Below are 27,546 nucleotides of genomic sequence, written 5' to 3'. Positions count from 1 at the left end.
CTAAAGATGAAGACAGGTGCTTTGTAGGATATTCAAAAGCGCCTGGATACCTAATTCCTATAGAACCACAAGGTGATCCTTCGTTTGCCCTCACAGAGGGGAGCCAGCAGTGCAATGGATACTCTAGCCCTGAGGCTGTTCAAGAACCTAAGGAAGATATTTCCCTCCCTTCCACAGAAACTCCCCTCAAGAGCAGAGTCTGGTTTCTTGGGCTACGCACTTGGGGCAGGATTAGGGAAATGCTTTGAGGGAATGGATCATGATGTGTGCATGTATTTGTAATTCACTTTATAAAGACCTGCTGGGCATACTCTATATTCTTGATGAAATGGTGGAAATGCTAAGTAAACCCTTCAATAGCTTTATCATAGGTGTTTTCAATAGGTTTCATAAGGGAAAATGTTCAAACCAGCCATGAGCAACGCTAGTTCTTATAAAGGTGAATTTCATTGTAGAGAGCTATACTTCTGCTAGCTCATTGGTTGTCACCTTCTGCCTAACAGGTGTCTGCATTTCCAACCTGATGCATCTACACAATTGGTAAGCGCTTTGTGATAAAAGGCATTATTTAAATGCAAAATAATAGAGTAATAACAATGCTTAGAGCTTGCCCAGTTACTTTTATCTTCAGATCACCTTACAAACACATGAACTGAGCTCTTCAGATTGGCCTTGTGATTTGGGACTTTTTTCAAGGTGATTAACCTCAGCATGTTCTTTTTTAAAGGTAATTTTTCTCCCTCCCCTTCCTTCTTCTTGGTCACGTAAAATCCCAGTTGGCCTGTTTAACTCATTTAATGAGGAGTTTCTGGGAAGCAGCAGTCTCAGAAATGTCACTCAATATAGTTACAAAATAAACAAAAATTACATAAAATATTTAGAACTGAGGAAATCCAAATCTTAGACCAGTTTGGGGATCTACAAAGAGCGTAGGGCTCAGTAACATTCTTTAGATTCTGCTCCGAAGTGATGTCATATAAACAACAAGAAACTCCCTTCCAAAAAAGATCTGACTTCCTCTTCTAACCCCTAGTTCTTTAATACAGTTTAGTTTATTGCTTCATCTGTTTACAAAATCAGTCACTAAACTGCTCTTCATTACTTGTTTGTTTTATTTTTTTCTTTCTGAACAGACATCTTTTGGCGTGCTGTCAGAGCTCTCAAAATCTATCCTTGTGTGTGGGGGGTGGGGGGTGGGTTCTTGCTCATCATAACAACCTTGAGGCACCTTGTCATGGTAACATCCTACTGCCCAAAGAAGACTAGAGACAACTTCCTGTAGAAACCACACCCAACAAAGCTACACCTTCATCATCAGAAGTGATAGAAGTTGCTTTGGAGTGAGTCTAAGGGCTTGTCTACATTACAGAGCCATGCTAGTATAGCTATGGCAGTATAGCTATGCTAAAGAGTCCTCTAGTGTAGACGCAGTATAAGCCAACAAAAGAAGCTCTTCTGCCATCATAGCTACACTATCGTCTACTGGAATGATATTAGCTACGTCGTATGCAGTGTCGTTGTAGACATTTTGGTCCCAGGATATTAGAGAGACAAGGCGGGTGAGGTGAGATCTTTTACTGGACCAACTCTCATCAACAGAAGTTGGTTCTATATGTAAGCAGAGTCAGGATGAGCTCTACCCTGACATCTGGTGGTGAATTATGGCGAGTGTGGAAAAGAACTCCAGGGGCTGATCTTGTTTGCATAGGCACACCCACTCGCCTGGCATGAAACAACAGCAACTCAAAGTGGTTACTTTGGCTGGTGTGGGATCCCCAGTTTCTTTGTTATTGGGACAGGAAGAATAAAGTTTTGTTACCCTGATTCTGTGAATCAAGGGCAGTGAACCTGTTGTATGACAGAAGGACTGAGTGAGTCCTTCACCATTACCTAAGTAGCACTTGCTTGACAAGGGGCATGGGTTACAAAACCCAGTGAATAGAGAGAGGAGGGGGACAGGTATTTGTACCTGATGGTATGGGCCCCTCTCTGAGAGGTTGAAACACCAATTGCACTACCTCCTCTCTCCACTGTTGAATATCAGAGCTAACTTTGATTCCATTAGAAGTCTAGTTACAGACTGCTGAACTGAATTCACTTTGGGCCAATGGTGCACTAGCACTGGGGCTCCCCTACTATGAGCTGAAATTGCTAAGAGCTGAGATCACTGAGGCTGTGTTAACTAGTGGGGGAGCCTGAAGCTATAATGCTAAGCGGCTGGTGGAGCAGCTAGCAGAGTGGAGCCTTGCGGGACGGTTGGAGTGGAGCTGAGCGACTCACAGGTCGGTGAGTGGAGTGGAGCGGAGCGGAGTGGCTGGAGGAGCAGCTAGCAGAGCGGAGCGGAGCCTTGTGGGAGTGCCCCAGGGGACGGCTGAAGTGGAGCAGAGCTGAGCGGCTCACAGGTCGGTGAGCAGAGTGGAGCAGCTGCCAGAGCAGTTCGTGGGACGGCGGGAGCAGCTCACGGGACAGCTGGTGGAGTGGAGCGGCTTGTGGTGAAGGCTGTGGCGGAACCCCGTTGGCCTCGGATCACGTAAGGTGCCCCTTAACGCCCTGTGTGCCCCCCCCCCCGAACTCTGGGGCTGCACTGACCAGGGACAGAGACTTTGGGGGGTTGTTGGACCTTTGGGACTTTGGTGATCCTTGGGTTGCTGGTTTCAAGAACCCAAGGGAAAGGACACAGCCCAACTTGCTGGGGTGGGTTTTTTTTGCTCATGGTCTGTGTTATGAATCCTGTTTGTGGTGTTTTTTCCAATTTAATGCTGATGTCGTTTACCTCATGTTATTAAACATTTTTTTGTTACACTCAGACTCCGTGCTTGCGAGAGGGGAAGTATTGCCTCTTAGAGGCACCCAGGGGGTGGTATGTAATTGTCCCAGGTCACTGGGTGGGGACTCGAGCCGGTTTTGCATTGCGTTATTGAAGCGGAACCCCTAGATACAGAACCCGGCCCTTGTTGCTGCCAACTTAGATGGGCAGAAGGGTTACATATAAAAGATATTACCTCACCCACTTTGTCTCTCTAATTAGCTATACTAACAGAAGCATTCTTCTGTCGGCATAGTTATGTCTACATCAGTGGCTTTATTGGCATAGCTATGTTGACAAAGGAGTGTGATTATTTATTTTCAAAACTTTGTGGTGTAGACCAGGCTTAAGCACTCAGCCTATGCTGCACTGTCAGGCGGGAAAGTAAGAGGTTGGGAATAGAAATCAAACTTGTCTCTCTCCTTTCACACTGGAGAGCAGTGCCACCTCCTAATTTTTTAACCTGCAATTCATCAGCTTGTTGTTACTCTAATTCAGGGTTCGGCAACTTTCGGCACGCAGCCAATCAGGGTAATCAACTGGTGGGCCACAAGACATTTTGTTTACATTGACCGTCCACAGGCAGGGCCCCTTGCAGCTCCCAGTGGCCAGGAACGGGAGCTGCAGGGACCGTGCCTGTGGACAGTCTACGTAAACAAAATGTCTCGTGGCCCCCAGTGGAGTACCCTGATGGGCCGCGAGCCGAAGGTTGCTGACCCCTGCTCTAATTTTTATTTGTTTTATGCTAAACAATGTTTAGAGTTATTTTAAATATAAACATTTGAGCTAGTCAAAACACAGAAAAACAGTTTCAAACTTGACCCATTTTCCATGAAAGTTTCTGTAAAATTTAAGATCAATTTTTTTTATCAAAATCATGTCCAAACCTGTTATAGAATATTTTTGTTCACAGAAAGCTGCATTTTGGGTAAGCAAAAATGTTTAATGATGATTTCAAACATAATTTAAATTTAAAAAATTCATTCAAATGTCACAAAACTTTCACAAAAAAAGAAACATTTCAAAAATATCAACAATTTTTGGCAAAAGATTCCATTTTTTTAAAAAAGGCCAAATTGCTATGAACTTTTTGTGCAAAAATTTTGACCAGCTCCAACAACCGTTCTTACCACTGCCCTTGAAGTCTCTGTAAACACAGCCAATATTTGCTTAAAATAAATAAACAAACAAACAAAAAGTAAGATAACCAAATGTTTTGAAGATTCTTTTGCAATGGTGCTTGTCATCCCTATAACTTTCAGGTAAAAACTATATGTGCTATTGGATAATAAAGCTTCCTGCCTCTTATGAATTGTAAACTTCCAATTCTCAGCCTCAATAAACATAGAATAACTAGATTTAGCCTTATGCGCTAAGGGACTGATTCAAAACCCCTTGAAGTCAATGGGAAGATGAATGAAGTCCAATGGACTTCAGTCCCTAGAGGATTAAATTTATGTGATACTGAATAACTGAGTCAATGACACTGAAGGCATGCCATTCCTTGCAAAGGGTAGGCAGCACTTCAAAGGTTCAAGTCGCTGGAGCAAAGTTTAGACCCCAATTCAGGAAAACACTTAAGCATATGCTTAACTTTAATAATGACAGGGATTCTTTCATGAATCAGGACCTTAATTAGCAAGTAAGACACACAAAAAATGTACTTGATTTGCCTTTGTACCTATTCAAAAATAATGCTTTTCTCTTTTCCTCATATTGCTGTTATTGTGTTCATTTGCTTGTTTGTTTTTTTTTCTAATTTAAGCAATTTATTTACTATTAGGTAAAAAAGTTACTTAACTGTTGGTAAAATATAGTTGGACTCATGTTCTCTCTTCTGAATTAAGTTATGAGATCCAGAGACTCTAACATCTCTGATTTTTAGGCTCCCCCTCCATATGGATCATTAAACAGTTTCAAAAGCTTGTTGACTCAGACTATTTCTATTCTGCAGAAAAGATTAAAATAAAACATGTCCTGTTCCCCCCAAAAACGTTGATAACCTTCATGATGTTTCCCTAAAAATATCAATTTCTTTTGTATTACTTAAGAACGCAGCTAATCCATATGCCATCAGCTAAGGATCCAGCTGTTACAAATCACTTAAAAATGAGGAAAGTGGCTACTTAGTCCTTACTTAGTCACTTAAATGAGAATATGGTAGATCTTACTAGTAAGATCTGTTTGTTTGTTTTTTTCTGGTGACTAAAACATATTTGAAGTGGATACCTGAGACTTCTCATCTTTCGAGATTTTTAGATACCTATCCTTCACGGAGACTTTAAACTTACTGATGGCTTGCAGTTAAGATTTTCCAGTGCAAGTTCACCATGGTGTGTGTGTGTGTTTCCCCATTGATACCAGTCACCTAGTGACCATCATGAATACATACAGATCGTATGATTTACATGTTTGCATTGATTCGGTAGACATATCTCTTCCCAGTGGAACTTGCTGTTGCATTTACCACCTGCAAGATTGGAATCCTCAGGGTTCTGTGGATGTTTGACGATATCATAGGTGTTTACATAGCACTGTCATGGCCTTAAACTGGACAGCAGCTGTCCATAAAAGGAGATTTAGAGAATGCCTGAGACCTGGAGAATGCCTAAAACCTGGGAGATGGTGACATTTACAGAACTGTTATGGCTACAAGAAGAACTCTCTGTTTTTGCTTCTGTGCCTTTTAAAATGCAAAACAATCAACAGTCGTTCCATCTGAGTTGGCAAGAAGGGTAACAACTGGATGTAAACTAATACTAATCCAAAATCCTTGAGAATGAACATCTCCAGAAATTCAAACCACAGCATTCAATGATACGTCTGATCAAGGGTTATGCTGCTTTTATTCAACCAAACTGTGGCAACATGCTCACTATCACATAGCAGTGCTTGAACGTAACCTTTCAAAGCCCGTTGATGAAGAAAAGATACGCTTCTAACTTAATCCAGACTGCCACATGGAAAAGCCATCTGTGAGGATATTTTGAAGGAAACAGATGGAAAAGGAAGAGATTCCTCTGAATGCAGTGTAAGATTTACATTATCCTCATGAACTTCCATGTAGTCCGCATGTTTATATAATTTATCACTATTTCCTTAGACAGCTCAGATTAGGAAACTCGCATGAGCTCATGTTCTTGCTGTTAATTCTGAGTCTGAACTCCTCTCCTTTAAAGGGAAATTCAGTAGTGTAAAAGAAAAGAAAGAAAGGCAATTGGACAGAGTGAAGGCCAATTGTGTCCGGCTCACAAACTTACCATTGCTACCTCTCCTCTTTTTCAGCGTTAGAGTCATTTTGGTATGTGTGTACCCATGATGATAATCTACATTCATTACCATTCAATAGAGCCGAGTGACAGCAAGAGGCTTTGCTCATTGTAGTTTTAGAGCAATGCCTATTACAGCTGCTATGGTAAAGGCCAGTCAATACTTGTGTTGAAAACCACTGCTGCCAGGGATTTAAAAAACGTTCTTTGAGTTTAACTTGGCATACAAATCACTGCATTCATATTTATAATGTATCTGTTTGTAAATAGAAGTTTAGCTATAGTTCTAGTGCTAGATTACCTTTTAGAAATCAAGAGTTATTTACTTCCATGTTAAATACATTCTCTGCTGTATTTATAGAAAACCAGAAATCAAGTAAAGTTCAGAGATTAAAAGTGGGAGTTCCAAAGGGGCAATTCTTAACTCTAGTGCTCACCATGGAGAGGAATCCCTCTGCCGACTTTTGGCTGCAGCGCAGCTGCAAAGTTGCACCAAGGAGGCTACTGCATCCCAGCGGCTGAACCCCGACCCCCCGCAGCAGTGAGTCTCAGAGCCCAGGTCCACAGACTTGGGCTCTCTGTGCCTGTGCTATGCTGCTAAAAATAGCCATGTGGATATTCTGGCTTGGGCTGGAGCTCAGGTTCTGAATCACCCCTCCCCTCCAAGGCTTCAGAGCCCGAGCTGGAACGTCCACTCGACTATTTTTAGTGCTGTAGCATGGGCCCAGCAAGCCTCAGTCTATAGACACGGCCTCTGAGACTCGTTGGTGCAGATGGGTTTTTTTGCCATGTAGATGTGGTCCCTTCTGCTGCCTTCTGTGTGGGGAGGAGAGGATAGTAGGATCCAGGAAGCAATGGGTCTTCTGGTCCAAGCCTTTTCTTAGTCTACCTTTACCCTGCCCACTGTGTAGTACTGCCCATCTGTGGAGAGGAGCTCTGCAACATGTAAGAAGCATGCACCTCATGCAAGGCCCCACCCAGAATCCTGTCCCTCTTTGCACAGCCAAACTGTGCCTAGAGTCTCTGCCAGCTGGGAGGGATGGTGAATTTGAGCTTAAGTGTGGAATTCTTACTGCATTATCTTGAATGTTATCTCCACCATTAGGGGAGTGTAATATTATTGTATCAACACCATTCATTCATCACAGCTGTAGTTTTATTGATTTTTTTTTAGAAACTGGACTCCTACACATGCTTTTGGAGAGCTTATATCTTTTTACCACTAGAACTTCATGTTTCTATTCTTAATTCAGGTTATTTTACAGCAATACATTCAAACCATAAGATAGTCTAGCAAAAGTCCTATTCCTTCAAAAAAAACCAGACCTATATCAAGAAGAGTTCTGTACCCTTAGCAGTCCATTTATATTCATCAAAGCACTAAGCACATGCATAAGTACTTTTCTGAATATGGATGGACTTAAGCCCATATGTAAACACTTGGCTGAAATGGGGCCTATATATAATTATACTGAAAAATATTTAGTGGACAAGTTGGGTTTATTTTCTTGTGTGGTTTTAATTAATGATTTAAATGATCAGTGCATTTTTCCATGTATTAAGTACTAATTACATTACTTACAAGAAACATTGCTAATTTACGTGCTCAAGAACCAAGGATATTAAGGTAATCTACAGAATTAATTCATATAAACATTTCTTACCTGAGCAGGCTTCTTCTGAACCACTTGTTGTGGCTGCAAAGAAAAGTAAAGATTAGCCCTTTTATGAATAAGAAAATACATTGAGGTCATATTTCATTTTCTAATGTCTGAAACAACATATAGACAAAGGACCAAATTCGAAGATGATATGAAAAATAGTGGACATCTCCTGCACTCACTCAGACACCCTAGTCATACTTACATCCCCTCGCCCAATGTGCAAAGGTGTCTCAGTTGATGTAATGCACACTGTGTGGAGGCAGACATATATGTAAGAGTAAGTTAAAGCAAGGTGAGGGCTGTGTTAATATGCACCTTCCTCCAGCTCCTCAGGGTGTGTATTAGAGCAGCTTTACACATCAGAAGCGGGGGTTTAAACAGGTATAGAGTCTGAATGTAGAGGAGTCTGTTACCGTAAGGGAGTCTGCCTTATAGCATTTTCTATATCCCCTCCAAATTTGTCCCCAAAGATGCAATTTTAGTTTCATTTCAAAAGTAATTTTATTGATACTGTGTTAGATTTTGATATGTGCATGTGAGTACATATCAAATAACTTTTGGGAAGCTTATATTACCCAGAAATTTCCCTCATATCTGACACTGGGCATTCTGTAAGCAGGCTGACCCCCATTCAGTCTCTCAGAGCTGTTTGTGTGGATACAGGTGCACATTCATACTCCAAAAGTGGCATTTCTGTGGTCCTATGTTCTGGCTGGCTTGGGAATGGGCGCACAACACCATTGCAGACCCCTGATGATTTTACTCATTCCAGCAACACAGTTAATTCCAGCAGAGGATGGGAGGACGGGTGAGCTAACATAAATACACCAAGCTCCTTGAGCCCAGGTCCTATCTGAAATACTATCTCTGTAGCTCTGATGACCTGTAGAGCATGACCTCCACAGGTCTTGATAAAGGCACAAAATAACAAAACTACTTAGCACTCATAGAGGGTGAAATCCTGGCCTCACTGAAGTCAACAGGTGTTTTCCCAATAACTTTAATGGGGCAAACTTGCACCCACATATTTTTTTTTAGATATATTCAACGCACAGTAGTGGCATCTAATGATTTTCTTCCTGGCCATTGCTTTCTGGATGTGTTGCCTATTCCCAACTTTGCCTGTTCCCAGCTCAAGACCTGTGTTTGTCTCCTTACTTGGGCATAAGCCAATAAGTCATTTGGATATCCAAAGGCTAGTTTTCATTATAGTGTGTTAGAAAATAGCTTAAACTTTTCAAAATAAACAATTTGATGTATCTGGGCCTTAAGAGCAATGTTTTAGTGGGTGCGAAAAATCAATGAAAATGTAAAACAAAAGTGACTGACGCTAGGATCAATTCAGACTGCCACCACAAAGCATTCTATTTTAGCAATAGATACTTTGTTTACCTGCAATATCTTTCTAATTCTATGGAGTCCTGTTACAGATATATTTTTGTATCTATGCATAAACCTCTAAGGAAATACTAGAAAAGAAAGTACACTTTATTAAGTCCATTTTAAAAAATCTTAACGTTAACCCTTTCTTTTCCATTAGATATCCGTGCAGTGGAGAAGCAATCAAAAATGCACTTTTTTGTTGATGTCTTCCCCAGGTGACTACAGGCCCTGGGCTGATTCGCACATTTGCTGCCTTTTGGGAAATGAGTGTTGGTGCAAAGAGATTATTTGGTTCAAAAGAATCATTTGTAAGAATAGAATTCATTGAGCTCATCAATAATCTCAATCATTAGCACTTCCCTGACTTTTCTTCCCCCTGCTGATTACACCTGTACACATGTTTACTCACAAACCACACAAAATCCACAGACATTCTCACTGGCTGACTTGATTCCTATAGCTCAGAAATCCCCATTTTTTTTGGCCGTGGACCCTGCATTCATGTGACTGTTGCACACTACAGCTCAATGAAATCCACTGAAAGAGCTGCCAACTCACCAAATTTTCCATGAATTAGCTCCTGACACTTCAATGAGGGGAAAGACAATATCTGAAACAAGGCCAGCTCTGGCTCCTTGCCTAGTATGTGTCACAGTAATTCTACCAGCTGCCCTTCCACACAGCACTTCATACTTTTCAGACCACCGAAAAGATCCTTGAATACTTTCAATACCAGTTGGGGTTAGAGCTGCCAGTATGTTTTCCCAGCCTCTGGCACCCGGTGGCTTCAGATTGAACCTAAAAAGTTTTGTGTGAGTTTGTTTTGTTTTTATTTTTATGAATGGCTTTAGTAGAGGACTCTGATTGAAGCACAATACTGCAGTCATTCATAAAAAGTGAAGGGAAAATGTTGTACTTTGCCTGCCTGGAAACTGTTTCTGATACTGACCAAGTTTTATGAGACTCTTACTCACTCGGGACCTTTGCTATCTTACTGCTGAGAGCAGTTTGCTCCTTGCTAGCTAGAGTTCTTGTGATTCAAAATACTGTGGATTTGTGGTCTTGGATATGCTGCTTATTTTGCTTTTATAAGGAAGAACTGTATGACTTAGATTAAGCTTTAAAGCAGGGGTCAGATCCTCAACTGGTGTAAATCAGCATATTCCCTTGAAGCCCATGACATTTAAAGCTTTGCCACTTAGAAAACAATGATTTGTATGGGCTGGGCTCCTGCAGTTTGAATCAATGAGTGCTTTGTTTGCATAAGGGCTGCAAATATTGCTTGGTAAAGTCAAGCGAGATTTAGTCTGGTCCCCTGAGGCTTGGAGTATCCCCTGCCTTGAAGGCAATGAGAGAGTTCAGGGAAACTGACTCTGCACAGAATCAGGGCCTATGTGTCCTGCTCTAGTGATGCTTTCTTTGACTGTAGTGGCTTCGTATCTGTTGGCTCCTTTGTCAACTCTTTGAAAAGCTAATGATTTTAACTTCCTCTGCTCACTAAGCTTTCACTTCATTGTGTTAACAGATCTCTGCATCTTCCAATGAGTGTCTTGAAATGAGACACCTCTAATTCAAAAGGCTGCTGCATTTAAATGTACAACTTGCTGGGGTGAAAGAGGATTCATCTTGGATATTAAAAAAAGTTCGCGCCTATAAAAAAATGCCAGAGACAAAGGACTTTAAAGAAATCCTTTGGAGCAAAATAACATTGTACACGGAACTGGAGAGCCCTAAATAAAAGACTCCATCAGCTGAGAGTGACACTTATGGATTCTGTACAGCAAAGGGTGGTATCTCTGACTGTTCTCAAAGATGTGTAGTCTTGTTTATTTCAAAGATCACATTTGGGGTAGCATATAACTTTCAAGTCTTATTTTTTGCCTAGTTTAAAAGTAGACTATTTTATATTGTCTGGAATATCAGTCACAAGTCTGGACACATGAAAGCAAAATTCATATCTTTTGGACAAACACGATTATAAGACAGTCTTATGCTGCATCCCCAAATTCATGCAAATACAAAGCAAAAGTGTTAAAACGCTGGCAGATATTAAAAATATTCCTGTGAGAAGAGAACTTAAATAGCAATAATTTCTTTTAGTATAAAATGGAAACTATAATAGAGCAGGATTTTCTTCACCAACTTTAAAATTGTGTTGTTTTAGTGTGCTAGCTAAAGCAAAATAAAATTAACTGTATACTTTCATGATACGATACTGCACTTTGGATGGAAAAAAACAACTATGGTGACAACATGAACAGACCTTTCAGATGTCTTGTCCTCAGCTTAAACTTCACATAGTTAAATCCCAACTCCTTATCTTTCCTAACAAACCTTCTTCACTTCCTTCATCCTCTATCACTGCTGACAATCACCAGCATTCTCTCAGTCACCCAGGCCTAGGGATTAGTTTTGACTTCTTTTCTCTTGCCCTGACATCCAGGTCATATCCAAATCCTGCCACCTTTTCCTTCTCAACATCTGAAATGCATCGTTTCCTTTCCCTCCCCACAGTCAAATCTCTTGCTCAGGCCTCATTATATCCTGCCTCAATGACTACAACATCCTCCTCTAAAAAGTCTATAATATCAGATATTGTCTACCTGTGTAGGGAACTACAGACCCTGATCAAATCACTTCTTAACCCTTCTCTTTGTAGACTAGTTTGAGCTTGTTTACTCTCTCATTGTAAGACATGATCTCCAGACCACAAATCATTTTTGTAGCTCTTCTTTGAACCCGCTCCATTTTTTCTAAAACTGGACACTTTATTCCAGCAGTGGGTTTCATCAGTACCAAATACAAAAGCAATATCATCTCCATACTCCTGCTCAATATCACCCTGTTTATATTTCCAAGTAGGAATGCCAAGTTAGCCCTTGTTAGTGTTTCATACTTGGGCTTTCACAGACTTTGCTGAATGCCATGCAAATAATCCTTCCAATGTTTTCAGTATTAATTGGGAGACTTCTATAACTGAATTATATGTTATATTTTGAAACTTCATGGCGCTGGCTGGAAGAATATGCATAGCTTTTCCTTTAAATAAAATGAACAATGCTGAAACACTTATATAATGATTACAGATGAAAATACTATGCATGAATTCAATCCACTAATTGATTTCTGTCCCCAAAGTGCTGCAATCCACACTGTTCTTAAGTATTAAAAGATTGCATTTGGATCTGTCTCTCTCCCTTATTAAAGTGAGCTTAGTGCTGTGAAAGGTGCTAGATGGACAATCCCTGGAGACTAAAGTTCTCTGTTTTACCCACAAGCGAGTACAATATCAACACTGACAATACAATCATACATCTGTTGGTGAGATTAGCAAGAAAGGTGAAAACTAATGGCAGTTATGATGGTTACACTAATGCCAACTAAGTACTGTATTGAGACAATCAACTCATTGCATAGGTCATCCTAGCATTTGTAGCTCTAATTTAACAGAAGTGTAAAATGATATGTACAAATCCCTGCTGACCTACACATCCAAGAAGGTTCAAGAACTCAAATAATACTGGCTAAACTGAAATTAATCCAAACTAAAAACTATATCCCTCCAAACAGTTTCAAGAGGTGGCACAATTATTCCTGTTGTAACCCCAACCTCCCTCAACCAGTTTTAATCCAACTTTGCCCCCGCGTATTTGACAACTGTGCAAAACATGCATATTTGGCGATCCATGTTTTGGGAGTTGGGAGTGGATCCTTAGTTATGGACAAAGGCTGCTTTTAGTTTCTTAACTGCATACATGAATCCACAATGCAGAACTTGTGATATATGTGCATATTCTTGCCCTCTATCCAATAGAACCAGGTATGCAGGTTTCTCAGTTGGAGACTACTGTGCACTACAGTGGTTAGAGACCTAAAAACAGTATATATGTCCAACCGTCACCAAGAGCTACAGCATATTCTCTATTAGCTCAGTAAGTAAAATGCCTGAAAATTTGGGGAGCAAAAGATCATGACTCCTACTGCCTACAGCCCATGTTTGCAGTTAACAGGCAACCATGGTGTCTGTGTATGTACACAGCCATGGGTCATTAGAATCTAACAGTAATACCATCAGACCCTTATAGTGCAAAGATTCCAGAGGGCTCTGTGTAATCTCATAAACTGGGATAATAGTAATCTGTGGAGAATTTTGGCAAATATGTGCTATTTCTAGTCTTTATTTTCTACTCTACTTGGTCCTACTTTTAGATTTGAATAGCAAAGACAAAGTAGGATCATTGAAAAACTATTTATTAGTTTATTAAACTGACCTCCCTGCTGTTGGACTTAGTTTTATAGAAACCCACAAACTTCCACAAGCCACACCACTGGAGACCAATATCCTTTAGCCTATAGCAATGTAAACACCACTCTCACCCTAATTGTTAATGACAGTAGCAAGGAACTCAGTTATCTCCATAGGATATTTAATAGGATATTTCTCTGTTTGCATATTCAAAACTTAGTTCTAGGAAAACCTGTTCAGATAACAGAAATTTCAGGCTGTTACATGTATATCCAATATGACAAGCACATTAAAGGGAAATTTCAGCCAGTGGAGATGAGGATTTAACAGGCTATAGTAACTTTTTATCTAGGTACTTTTATGGCCTTTGTATTTGATCTCCTTGGGTGAAATTCTAGCCCCACTAGTGTCAATGGCGGTTTAGTCACTAACTTTAACGTAGCCAGGATTTCACCCTTTGTGTTTACATAATGAAGGCTATCTTCACAACAGAAGGCTAGACGCCTGTTATGTTTTTAATAGTTTTAGGTTGTGGGGAAAATATAAAAACATGAGAGAAATCCCTGGAAAAGAGCTAATGGGTCAGATTCTGCTCTCATTTACAGCAGGATAATTCCAGTGTAACACTAATTTAAATGGATTTACATCTGGGTAACTGAGAGTTACTGGCAGATTTTCCACAAAGAATTCTTCAAGAATGAAAGGAATTGTTGGCAAGTAAATAGGAAAAGTCTCATTTCTTCTCAACTGTTAATTACTGATCAACAATATCCAACAGAGTTTATCAAGGAGGTAATCAAGACTCAATGCACAGTAAATGAATGTGAATATCTTTACACTCTGTTGCCTTGATATAAAACATTGTTGATTATTTTAAATATGTCAATCATAATATCAACTACACTTCTCAAACTTCTAGGGCAGTAGAGGTTACAAAATAATTAGTCATTCAAAAGGGGCTTATATCTCTGATTGAAGTATATAAGGCCTGGTCTACACTGGGGGAGCGGGGGGAATCGATCTAAGTTACGCAACTTCAGCCACGTGAATAATTTTATTAATGTGAATAACGTAGCTGAAGTCGACATACTTAGATCGACTTACCGCGGTGTCTTCACTGCAGTGAGTCGACTGCTGCCACTCCCCTGTTGACTCCGCCTGCGCCTCTTGCGGTGGTGGAGTACAGGGGTTGATGGGAGAGTGCTCGGGGATTGATTTATTGCGTCTAGACTAGATGCAATAAATCGACCCCTGCTGGATCAATTGCTGCCCGCCAAACCAGCGGGTAGTGTAGACATACCCTAAGTCAGGCCTGGTCTACACTACGGGTTTAGGTCGACTTTAGCAGCGTTAAACCGAATTAAGCCTGGACACGTCCACACAACGAGGCCCTTTCTTTCGACTTAAAGGGCCCTTTAAACCGGTTTCTTTACACCACCTCCGACGAGGGGATTAGCGATAAAACCGGCCTTTGCGGGTCGGAATTGGGGTAGTGTGGACGGAATTCGATGTTATTGGCCTCCAGGAGCTATCCCACAGTGCTTCATTGTGACCGCTCTGGACAGCGCTCTCAACTCAGATGCACTGACCAGGTAGACAGGAAAAGACCCGCGAAGGTTTGAATTTCATTTCCTGTTTGCCCAGCGTGGAGAGCACAGGTGACCACGCAGAGCTCATCAGCACAGGTAACCGTGATGGAGTCCTCCCAGGATCGCAAAAGAGCTCCAGCATGGACCGAACGGGAGGTACGAGATCTGCTCGCCATATGGGGAGATGAAGCAGTGATAGCTGAACTCCATAGCAGTAAAAGAAATGGAAAAGTATTAGAAAAGATCTCCAAGGCCATGAAGGACCGAGGCCATAACAGGGACACACAGCAGTGCCGCGTGAAAATTAAGGAGCTACGGCAAGCCTACCACAAAGCCAGAGAAGCAAACGGAAGGTCCGGGGCAGAGCCGCAAACTTGCCGCTACTACGCGGAGCTGCATGCGATCCTAGGGGGTGCAGCCACCACTACCCCAACCGTGTGCTATGACTCTCTCACTGGAGAAACACACAGGGAAGACGGTTCGGGGAACGAGGAAGATGACGATGGAGGTACTGTAGGTAGCTCACAGCAGCAAGGAAGCGGAGAAACCGGTTTCCCCAACAGCCAGGATATGTTTGTGACCCTGGACCTGGAACCAGTAACCCCCGAACTCACCCAAGACCCTCAGGGCACACAGGAGACCTCTGGTGAGTGTAACTTTGTAAATATTTGTAAACATTACAAAAAAAAAGCAAGCAAGTCTGTTAACGTGTATGGGGATGGAGCGGAAATCCTCCAGGGACATCTCCAGAAAGCTCTCCTGGTTGAAATGGGGTGATTTTATTAAGGGGGACATTCAGAGGCGCCCGTTCCTGCTCTTCTGACCAGAAATGTTCCCCGCTGTTAACCACGCGGTGGGGGGAGGGGTGAAGTGATCATCCCAGAGAATCGTGTGTGTGTGTGTGGGGAGGGGGGGGTTTACTTGTGTTTGTGCCGCATGTTAACCGGGAAACCGCAGCCCCCTCCTTTTACATTGAAACCCCATTTTAAATGGACAACCCAATTCATCCTTGATATGGGAAATGCGCTGCTGTTTGCAACCTTTCCCGCATGTTAAGAAGGTTAAAAAAGCCAAAACACTGTGGCCTACGATGGCTGCCTGCAAGCCTAAATATGCGACCTTGTAATGAAAGAGTGTACCCATTGTTCCCTAAAATGTGTCTTTTTTAACCACCTCTCCCTTCTCCTCCGCCAGCTGCAAATGTTTCTCCTTCGCAGAGGCTCGTGAACATTAGAAAGAGAAAACGTAGGACGAGGGACGAGATGTTCACGGAGCTGCAGATGTCCGCCCAGGCTGATAGAGCACAGCAGAATGCGTGGAGGCAGTCAATGTCGGAGATGAGAAAAGCCCAATATGAACGAGAGGAGAGGTGGCGGGCTGAAGACGATAGGTGGCGTCAGCTTGCAGACAGACGGCAAGAGGCAATGCTCCGTCTGCTGGAGTATCAAAGTGATATGCTCGAGCGTATGGTTGAGTTGCAGGAAAGGCAGCAGGAGCAGAGACCGCCGCTACAGCCCCTGTGTAACCAACAGCCCTCCTCCCCAAGTTCCATAGCCTCCTCACCCAGACGCCCAAGAACACGGTGGGGGGGGCCTCCGTCCACCCAGTCACTCCACCCCAGATGATCGCCCAAGCATCAGAAGGCTGGGCTTCAATAAGAGTTAAAGTTTTAAAATGCAGTGTGTCCTTTTCCATCCCTCCTCCCCCACCCATCCCAGCTACCTTGGCAATTATCCCCCTACCTCTGTAAGGAACTAATAAAGAATGCATGAATGTGAAAAAACAATGACTTTATTGCCTCTGCAAGCGGGAGGGGAGGGGAGGGTGGGGTGGGGTGGTTGGTTTACAGGGAAGTAGAGTGAACCGGGTCGGGGGGGGGGGGGTTGGAGGGTTCATCAAGGAGAAACAAACAGAAGTTTCACACAGTAGCCTGGCCAGTCACAAAACTCGTTTTCAAAGCTTCTCTGATGCGCACCGCGCCCTGCTGTGCTCCTCTAACCGCCCTGGTGTCTGGCTGCGCGTAATCAGCGGCCAGGCGAGTTGCCTCAACCGCCCACCCCGCCATAAAGGTCTCCCCCTTACTCTCACAGATATTGTGGAGCGCACAGCAAGCAGCAATATCAATGGGGATATTCTTTTCGCTGAGGTCTGAGCGAGTCAGTAAGCTGCGCCGGCGCGCTTTTAAACGTCCAAATGCACATTCCACCACCATTCGGCACTTGCTCAGCCTGTAGTTGAACAGGTCCTGACTACTGTCCAGGCTGCCTGTGTATGGCTTCATGAGCCATGGCATTAAGGGGTAGGCTGGGTCCCCAAGGATCACGATAGGCATTTCAACATCCCCAATGGTCACTTTCTGGTCCGGGAAGAAAGTCCCTTCCTCCAGCTTTCGAAACAGAGCAGAGTTCCTGAAGACGCGAGCATCATGTACCTTTCCCGGCCATCCCACGTTGATGTTGGTGAAACGTCCCTTGTGATCCACCAGGGCTTGCAGCAGCATTGAAAAGTACCCCTTGCGGTTTACGTAGTCGGTGGCTTGGTGCTCCGGTGACAAGATAGGGATATGGGTTCCGTCTATGGCCCCGCCACAGTTTGGGAATCCCATTTCAGCAAAACCATCCACTATTGACTGCACGTTGCCCAGAGTCACTACCCTTGCTATCACCAGGTCTTTCATTGCCCTGGCAAATTGGATCACAGCAGCCCCCACCGTAGATTTGCCCACTCCAAATTGATTCCCGACTGACCGGTAGCTGTCTGGCGTTGCAAGCTTCCACAGGGCTATCGCCACTCGCTTCTCAACTGTGAGGGCTGCTCTCATCTTGGTATCCTGGCGTTTCAGGGCAGGGGAAAGCAAGTCACAAAGTTCCATGAAAGTGGCCTTACGCATGCGAAAGTTTCGCAGCCACTGGGAATCGTCCCATACCTGCAGCACGATGCGATCCCACCAGTCTGTGCTTGTTTCCCGGGCCCAGAATCGGCGTTCCACGGCATCAACCTGCCCCAGTGACACCATGATTTCCACATTGCTGGGGCCTGTGCCTTGTGAGAGGTCTATGTCCATGTCAATTTCCTCATCACTCTCGTCGCCGCGCTGCAATCGCCTCCTCGCCTGGTCCGGGTTTCGCCTTGGCATGTTCTGGCTCTGCATATACTCCAGGACAATGCGCGTGGTGTTCATAGTGCTCATAATTGCCGCGGTGATCTGAGCGGGCTCCATGATCCCAGTGCTAGCTATGGCGCCTGGTCAGAAAAAAGGCGCGAAAGTAGTATCTGATGGACCAGGAGAAGGAGGGCGGGAGGGAGGGAGGGAGGGAGGGCCGAGTGACGACATGGCGTACAGGTACAGGAACAGGGAGAAACACAAACAACTGTCACACAGAATGGTCCCCCCAAAGATTAAACTGGAAACCCTGGGCTTAGCAGGCCGTTGATTTCACGGAGGAAGGGGAAGCAAATGAACACAGAACAAATCTATTTTTTACATCTTAAGGTGGCAGCCGACGCTGCAGCATGAGTGACAGCCATACCAGTACGATGATGATGGGTACCAATCATAATATACCATCATCTGCCAAAAGGCAAGGGGCTGCTGCTGTGTAGCAATGCAGCCCCACGTCTGCCAGCCCCACGTCCGCCAGCACCCAGCATCGCCCTCGGCCTCTTCTGGGTGCTTAGCAGACAATATTGGGCAATTGGCAGAAAATAGTATATTATGACTGGTAACCGTCATCATCAAAACAGTAGCATGTCTGCCCAGGTGGCCATGATTGACAGCCATACCAGTATGACGATGACGGATACCAGTCATAATATACCATCGCCTGGAAGGGGCTGGTGCAATGCAGCACTACGGCTGCCAGCCCCACGGCTATCACTCATGCTACACCGTCTACCGCCAAAAGGCAGTTAGCAGCTGCTGCTGTGTAGCAATGCAGTCCCACGTCTGCCGGCACCCAGAGGACATATGGTGACGGTGAGCTCAGCTGAGCTGAGCGGGCTCCATGCTTGCCGTGGTATGTTGTCTGCACAGGTAACCCAGGTAAAAAGGCGCGAATCTATTGTCTGCCGTTGCTGTGACGAGGGGGGAGGGGCCTGACGACATGTACCCAGAACCGCCCGCGACACTGTTTTGCATCATCCGGGCATTGGGATCTCAACCCAGAATTCAAAGAAAAGGCGCGAACCGCTTCTCGGCTCGAGCTGTGGCGCAAACGTAGTATCTGACGGCCTAGGGGAAGGAGGGAGGGGGGCCGAGTGACGACATGGCGTACAGGCACAGGGAATTAAAATAAAGAACGGTGGCTGTGCATCAGGGAGAGACACAAACAACTGTCACAGACTGGTCCCCCCCAAAGATTAAACTGAAAACCCTGGGTTTAGCAGGCCGTTGATTTGACGGAGGGAGGGGGAAGCAAATGAATACAGAGCAAATCTATTTTTTTACATCTTAAGACGACGGTGCAGCGTGACTGATAGCCCTCGGCATCTTTCTGGGTGCTTGGCAGCAAATACGGGGCGGTGTATGACGATGGTCTTCAGGCCTATTGCACGAGCTGCTGCTCAGGGAAGACTCTGCTAACGTGCGATGACCCGACTTGTAATAGGCCGGCTAACAGTCATAATACACCATTTACTGCCAAAAGGCAAGCCCCACGGCTGCCAGCACCCAGATCGCCGATGAAGGCTACCAGTCTACTGCACCGTCTACCGCCAAAAGGCAGTTAGCAGCTGCTGCTGTGTAGCAATGCAGTCCCACGTCTGCCGGCACCAAGAGGACATATGGTGACGGTGAGCTCAGCTGTGCTGAGCGGGCTCCATGTTGTCTGCACAGGTAACCCAGGTAACCCAGATAAAAAGGCGCGAATCTATTGTCTGCCGTCGCTGTGACGGGGGAGGGAGGGGCCTGACGACATGTACCCAGAACCGCCCGCGACACTGTTTTGCATCATCCGGGCATTGGGATCTCAACCCAGAATTCCAAGGGGCGGCAGAGACTGCGGGAACTGTGGGATAGCTGTGGGATAGCTACCCATAGTGCAATGCTCCGGAAGTCGATGCTAGCCTCGTACTGTGGACGCGGTCTGCCGACTAGAGCACCTAGAGCATTTTATTGTGTGGACATACACAATCGGCTGTATACAACCGATTTCAATAAAACCGGCTTCTATAAATTCGAACTAATTTCGTAGTGTAGACATACCCTCAGATTCTCCACTGTGTTACACTGGTTTTACAACAGTGTAACTCAGCTGAAATCAGTTTTTTAAGTCATTCTCTATGTGTTTATATTGAATTCAAATATGGGAGCCCACTAATAACCACAACCATCAGAAGCTGTGGTTTAGGGCCAAAGTGTGCTTGGTCTTGCTCAGATTCACTGTCTGGAGGAGGGCACAAAAAGTCTTCTCTTCTTGCACATCCTGATTGCAGTGCCTGCATCATCATTTTCCCTGTTCCTTGCTCTCTTTCTGCCCCACCTCTTCATTTTTTAGCATTCCCCCCATTCCATTTGCTTTTCTGAAACTAAGGGCTTATCTATACAGCATGGGTGGTGGGTGAACACGTCCTTGAGGGAGGTTAGCCTCCAGCCCTCCCCTTCCGCCTCCCTCCCGCACCAGAGCCCAGAGCACCCTCCGCCTGCAGCTGCCACCCTCCCCTCCCATACCCCCAGCCCTCGTGCATCAGGCAGGCGGTGTGGTGGGCGGTGTGGCTGGAGCACCCCCAGCCCCAGAGCACTGGGCAGGCAGCACTAGATGGACGTGTGGTGTGGCGTGGCCCCAGCCCTGAAGTCTTGTGTGCACCCGCCCCAGCCTGCCTGCCCCCAGCCTCTCAGCCACAGAAGAGCGGGAGGGGAACTGAAGCAGGCAGGAGGAGGTCTGGCGGTGGAGCATGGGCAGGGAAACACCAGGCTGTTTGGGAAGGCACAGCCTTCCCCTGCCTATGCTACCTTAGGCCCATGCTATACAGAGACTTAGTGTGTGGCAAGCCGGGGTGCGAATATACAGTGCACCAGCCTGCAGGGCGCTATGTGGCTGCTTGAAACAGCAGTACATCATAGTGCACTACGGAACTTTGATTGGTTGGCAGCAGGCTCCACTGGCTGCTTAGTACATGACAGGCTGATGCAATGTAAATTCATACCCCAGCCTGCCATGCACTATGTCTCTGTATAGACAAGCCCCTAAAGTTTAAAACTTTAATGTGACTTTTTAAGAGCTCTTGAAAGGTGACAAACTGACAGCTGTGGGAACTGAAGCGCCCTGTTGATCCACAGAACAGATACAATATGTGGTTCTCAACCAGAGATCTGGGGCCCCCTGGGAGGCTGCGAGCAGGTTTTAGGGGATCCGTCAAAATAAACCAGAGAGCAGGGCCAGCATTAGACTCATTAGAGCCAAGGGCAGAAAGATGAAGCCCAAGCCCTGCCACACAGGGTTGAAGCCGAAGCCCTAGCAAGTTAGCTTTACGGGGCCCAGTGTGGTGTGGGGCCCTGGGCAATTGCCCTGCTTGCTATCCTCTAACACCGGCCCTGACTTTTAATCTACTGGATATGCAGAAAAACAGTTGTTGTGGCACAAGTGGGCCGTGGAATTTTTATAGCATGTTGGGGGGGGGGCCTCAGAAAGAAAAAGATTTAAAACCCCTTTAATGGACCTTTGCCTATGATGCCCAATCAATCTGCATCAACCTGAATCTAGAAGGACTACTTTTAAGGGAGAGAAGGTGGTTCAGTCTCTTTGCCTTTTCCAATAACATTTCCAACTAAGGTCGCACTTAGTGCCCACTGTGGTGCTGATTTTTGTGATGTTGTGAATCTGGTCCCAGGGTGCAACATGACAGGAATCCAGTTTCTTCCCAAATTTTTTCAATAACCTAAGCCAAGGAATCTGACACACAGCATCATACGTGGGTGGTCATGCATGTCTTTCCAAGTAACACTTTCCCAGTTGCAGCCAATGACAGGTTCTCCTCCCTTTAATCTGCATGCTCTGCTGCAGCCACTGCCTTTTGTTTCATGTTTTCAGCAGCATCTTCTAAAAAAAGAAAAGGAGGAGAGGCTCATATTTCACTGAATGAGATGGTGTGAGAAGGTGAATGAAGAGAAACATGCTCTTTCGGGGTGGGCTGGGGCTTACAGGGGATGTGGCTAATATCACCTGTACTGTGCCTCTTTCACAGCCATGTCTGGTACAGGGTTTATGCCTTTGGATGTTCTGACAGTTTGGAATCGGCACCTGACAATTACATTGGGTAAACTGCAGTGGACATCATATGAATAACCATCATGGCTGACCTTAGCGTATATATCTGAGAGTCATCCATGCTGAACAGCAACAATTGAATTTCTGATAATGTTTCAGTGGGAGTCAAGTGCTTCATTGTAAGTGATCACTTGACTTGGTTCTTCCCAGCAAGCCAGGCCCATGTATGGACTTCCACTATTCTGCCATAGGCTGGAAAGATTTCCCTCTAAAAAAGTTGCCTACAATGAAATGAGGGCAATTAATGGAGCTACACCCATTAATAGCAGCTGAAGATCTGGCCCGATATGTTTATCTGTAATGCCTTGAGTGTCTGAGCAAATGTGCTGGTAGCCAACGGGTTGGCTAGAGATGTTTTTGTATGTCTGGGATAAACAGATGTTTTTAAGGTGCCATATTTGATAATTACTGTTGCATCCAGGATAGGGTTGCCAACTTTCTAATCACACTAAACCAAACACCCTTGCCCCGCTCCCTGCCCTGCCCCTTCTCCAAGGCACCACCCCCGCTCATTCCATCCCCCCTCCCTCCGTTACTCGCTCTCCCCCACCCTCACTCACTCGCTCATTTTCATCGGGCTGGGGCAGGGAGTTGAGGTGTGGGAGGGGGTGAGGGCTCTGGCTGGGGGTTGGGGTGCATGAGAGGTTTCAGGGTGTGGGCTCGAGGCAGCGCTTACCTCAGGTGGCTCCCAGAAAACGCCGACATGTTCCTCTGGCTCCTAGGTGTAGGCACGAGCGCTCTGTGTGATGTCCCCACCTGCAGGTGCCACCCCCACAGCTCCAATTAGCTGCAGTTCCCAGCCAATGGGAGCTGTGGAGCTGGCGCTTGGGGCTTGGGCAGCGCACAGAGCCCCTGTGGCCACCCCTACGCCTAGGAGCCGGAGGAATATGTTACCACTTCCTGGGAGCTGCGCAGAGCCACGTAGGGAGTCTGCCAGCCCTGCCAACTGGACTTTTAACGGCCTGGTCAGCAGTGCTGATCGGACCTGCTAGGGTCCCTTTTTGACCGGGCGTTCCAGTCAAAAACTGGACACCTGGCAACCCTACTCCAGGAAATTGATGCAGCTGTTGGAAAGTTTCAGAGAGAGTTCTAGTGGAGTTTGCTGAAATCCTAGCAAAGTTTTCTAAAGGAGTCATTATCCTTCATCCAAAATATAAATATATTTTCCATGTACCAGAAATATACTAGTGACTTAGTCAGAGATAATGGGGGGAGGATGCTCACATGGACTGAGCATGCTCGTTTACACTGCTGAAGCTGGCTGCCCTCACTCTGCCCTCCCACTATCTGCTGGCATGGGTCGTCTCTGGGCTTAGTGCTGCATTATTGTAGGTAATCCATTTCCAGACTTGCAGGGAAGAAGTTGATGTGGAACCATTTTGCTGTATGGTACATTAAATGTTGCACTTGACTCATGTTGTTATATCTGAAAAGGAATCATGGATATGTGTTCCCCAGAGTTCAAAACAAATGATTTGTGCAATCCTTGCAAAGCAGCATAAAAGCCAAATTGAATTTTTGCTATGCTTTTACCACCCAGACAACAAATGCAACATCTCCATATACAGTATGCTGTAATCCACAGCATGTAGTAATAGATTTAAAAGACGTTACCTGTCATAACTATAAACGGAAGGGTAACAGCTCTCCTGTGTACAATACTATAAAATCCCTCCTGGCCAGAGACTCCAAAATCCTTTTATCTGTAAAGGGTTAAGAAGCTCAGGTAACCTGGCGGACACCTGACCCAAAGGACCAATAAGGGGACAAGATATTTTCAAATCTTGGTGGGGGGAAGGCTTTTGTTTGTGCTCTTTGTTTTGGGAGAGTTCGCTCTTGGGACTAAGAGGGGTCAGACATCAATCCAGGCTCTCCAAATCTTTCTGAACAAGTCTCTCATATTTCAAACTTGTAAGTAAACAGCCAGGCAAGGCGTGTTAGTTTTATCTTTGTTTTCTCAACTTGTAAATGTACCTTTTACTAGGGTGTTTACCTCTGTTTGCTGTACCTTGGAACCTAAGGCTAGAGGGGGATTCCTCTGGGCTCTTTAAGTTTGATTACCCTGTAAAGTTATTTTCCATCCTGATTTTACAGAGATGATTTTTACCTTTTTCTTTAATTAAAAGCCTTCTTTTTAAGAACCTGATTGATTTTCCTTGTTTTTCGATCCAAGGGGGTTGGATCTTGATCCACCAGGAGTTGGTGGGAGAAAGGAGGGGGGATGGTTAATTTTTCCTTGTTTTAAGATCCAAGGGGTTTGGATCTGTATTCACCAGAGAATTGGTGAAGAGTCTCTCAAGGATACCCAGGGAAGGGAATTAGCATTTTGGGAGTGGTGACAGTGGAACAGATCTAAGCTGGTAGTTAAGCTTAGAAGTTTTCATGCAGGCCCCCACATCTGTACCCTAAAGTTCAGAGTGGGGAAGGAGCCTTGACATTACCAAAGTTAAATTCCTCTTTATTCAGCTGAAATCAGCTGTTAAAAAACTGATTTGCGGATGAATACTCGACCTCTGTAATAATCTACCGATACCATCCTGGTAACCATAGTGAAAGGAATGGAGTGTGTTCGTATGTGTGAGAAAAAGCTCTCACTTCCTCTTCCTGCCAAGATGGCAGCAGCCTCAGATGGTGGGACTGAAAGGGGCTTTATTCCTCCAGTACGTTTTCTGGATGTGAAGGTGGAAGAATCCATCTATTTGGAGATTGACTCAGAGGTTACTGTGCATAGACTGGTGGATCCTGTTGTGCTATTAGCTGATGTTATGATTAATAGATTCATAGATTCCGAGCCCGGAAGAGACCATTGTGATCATCCAATCTGACCTCCTGTATAACTCAGGCCATAGACCTTCCCCAAAATAATTCCTAGAGCATACCCAATGAGCCTTGTTTCTGTGGTGCCTTGAGGTGCCTGTGGGGAAGCTGACTTGGGAATTACTCTGGGGTATGGCGAAGGATTTGGGGTGAAGGGACAGACATTAGGAGTACGTATTCAAAAGGAAAAATAGTTTGCTTTGCAGCTCCTTGCTTTGGGGAGCAATTGCCAGAGGGAGCTCTGGGAAAGGAGGGGTGGAATTACGTCCTTTTACTCTGGGAAATGGTTTGCAAGGCATGTCCTCCATTTCAAACACTGCATAGAGTCTTGAGGAGAGGCAGGAATACAGTGGAGCGTGGCCACAGTTGGTAAAGGACAGGGGTAAAGGACAATTTAGTAGCCACACCTGTGGCCTTCCCATCCCCTGTAAGTGGAGAGGGGGTAGTACTGGGATCTCCTCTATTGCAGGGGCTCCATTCGCTTTAAGGAACTCCACCTACGGGATTATTCAGCATCTTGACCAGAGGGACAAGTGGCCCATAAGAGGCATTTTTTAGAATCTGAAGTGGGGTCTTTTGTTTTTCTTGCCCCTCAGATTCCCAGCAACACAAAAGGAAGCCCCCATGCTGAGGAGGGAGCACAAAGGCCTGTCCTGAGTGAGCAACTGAGGAACAGTGACAATAAGGAAGGACCTGAGGTGTCTGTTTCTAGCGTGGGGTTCCCAAGGGGCTGGGTAGGAAGAAATCCCATGCAGCAATCACAGGCAGTTGGGATCAGGCATCTGGGCAAGCCCCCTCACAATGGAAGCATTGCCCTCAGCAGAGATACGTGATTGGACTGCACTACACAAGGGACATACACAAAAGTCCCACTAGGGATTCTGTTGTTGGGTCTCTGTTAAGATTCTTTAGGCAGGGCCGGCTCCAGGCACCAGCTTCCCAAGCAGGTGCTTGGGGCGGCCACTCTCGAGAGGGGCGGCACGTCCAGCTATTCAGCGGCAATTCGGCGGATGGTCCCTCACTCCCGCTCGGAGCAAAGAACCTCCCGCCGAATTGCCGCCGCAGATCGCGATCGCGGCTTTTTTTTTTTTTTTTGCGCTGCTTGGGGCGGCAAAAACCCTGGAGCCGGCCCTGTCTTTAGGATTCCCTCCTGCATGTCTGCAAGCTGTGATATACCTGTCTGGCAGCAGAGAATGCCATGTCAGAGTTTACTCTTATGGCAAAAAGGATTTTTTTCTGGGAACAGTTTGGAATTAGGAACAGGACAAGGGATTGGGGTGGCATAGTAGCCATTCTTTATTCCAACCTGCTATGAAGCCTGTGACTACTTTATTCTGCAGCAAAAATGTACATGAAGCAGAAGTGCTGCACTGAGTTCCACGTACACTAAAGTGGTGCAGCCTCCAGTTAAAGGTTCTGATAGATTTAGGATTTGGAATGGTGAATTTAAAGGCATCATTAACCTCTTCCAGATAAATAATACAGTGCAACATCTTCCCAATATATTTCACTAAGGTTTGAAGTGGGGTTACTATAGGGATCCCGGGCAACCACGCACTTGATGGAATACAAGCTGTCAGGAACAGTATCCCTGATGATGACACAGCACAACTTGTTGCTGAGCTCTGTGACTTTATCCTCACGCACAACTATTTCAAATTTGGTGACAATATATACCTCCAGACCAGTGGCACCACCATAGGCACCCGCATGGCCCCACAATATGCCAACATTTTTATGGCTGACCTGGAACAACGCTTCCTCAGCTCTTGTCCACTCACACCCCTCCTCTACCTATGCTACATTGACGACATCTTCATCATCTGGACCCATGGGAAGGAGACTCTGGAAGAATTCCACCACGATTTCAACAGCTTCCACCCCACCATCAACCTCAGCCTGGACCAATCTACACGGGAGGTCCACTTCCTAGACACCACAGCACAAATAAGTCATGGCCATGTTAACACCACCCTATACCGAAAACCCACCGACCGCTATGCCTACCTTCATGCCTCCAGCTTCCACACCGGACACACCACACGATCCATCGTCTACAGCCAAGCACTGAGGTACAACCGCATCTGCTCCAACTCCTCAGACAGAGACCAACACCTACAAGATCTTCACCAAGCATTCTCAAAACTACGATACCCGCACATAGAAATAAGGAAACAAATCAACAGAGCCAGACATGTACCCAGAAGCCTCCTGCTACAAGACAAGCCCAAGAAAGAAACCAACAGAACTCCACTGGCCATCACCTATAGTCCTCAGCTTAAACCTCTCCAACACATCATCAGTGATCTACAACCCATCCTGGACAATGATCCCTCGCTTTCACAGACCTTGGGAGGCAGGCCAGTCCTTGCCCACAGACAACCTGCCAACTTTAAGCATATTATCACCAGCAACCACACTCCGCACCATAACAACTCTAACTCAGGAACCAATCCATGCAACAAACCTCGATGCCAACTCTGCCCACATATCTACACCGACAACAC

General features: G+C 45.2%; 1 protein-coding gene across 2 annotated transcripts in view; it reads right to left on the bottom strand.

Annotated features, from left to right (window-relative positions):
* HMGA2 (high mobility group AT-hook 2) overlaps window positions 1-27,546 on the bottom strand; it is a 184,371-nt gene that overhangs the window by 27,963 nt on the left and 128,862 nt on the right. For both annotated transcript variants that reach the window (XM_034770718.1, XM_034770728.1), the window contains exon 4: window positions 7,740-7,772. In XM_034770718.1, coding sequence (XP_034626609.1) covers window positions 7,740-7,772 — 33 coding nt within the window. The remainder of the gene's footprint in view (window positions 1-7,739; window positions 7,773-27,546) is intronic.

Source organism: Trachemys scripta, chromosome 1 (genome assembly GCF_013100865.1).
Source record: "Trachemys scripta elegans isolate TJP31775 chromosome 1, CAS_Tse_1.0, whole genome shotgun sequence".
Classification (NCBI taxonomy): domain Eukaryota; kingdom Metazoa; phylum Chordata; order Testudines; family Emydidae; genus Trachemys; species Trachemys scripta.
This window is presented reverse-complemented; position numbering and strand designations above follow the sequence as displayed.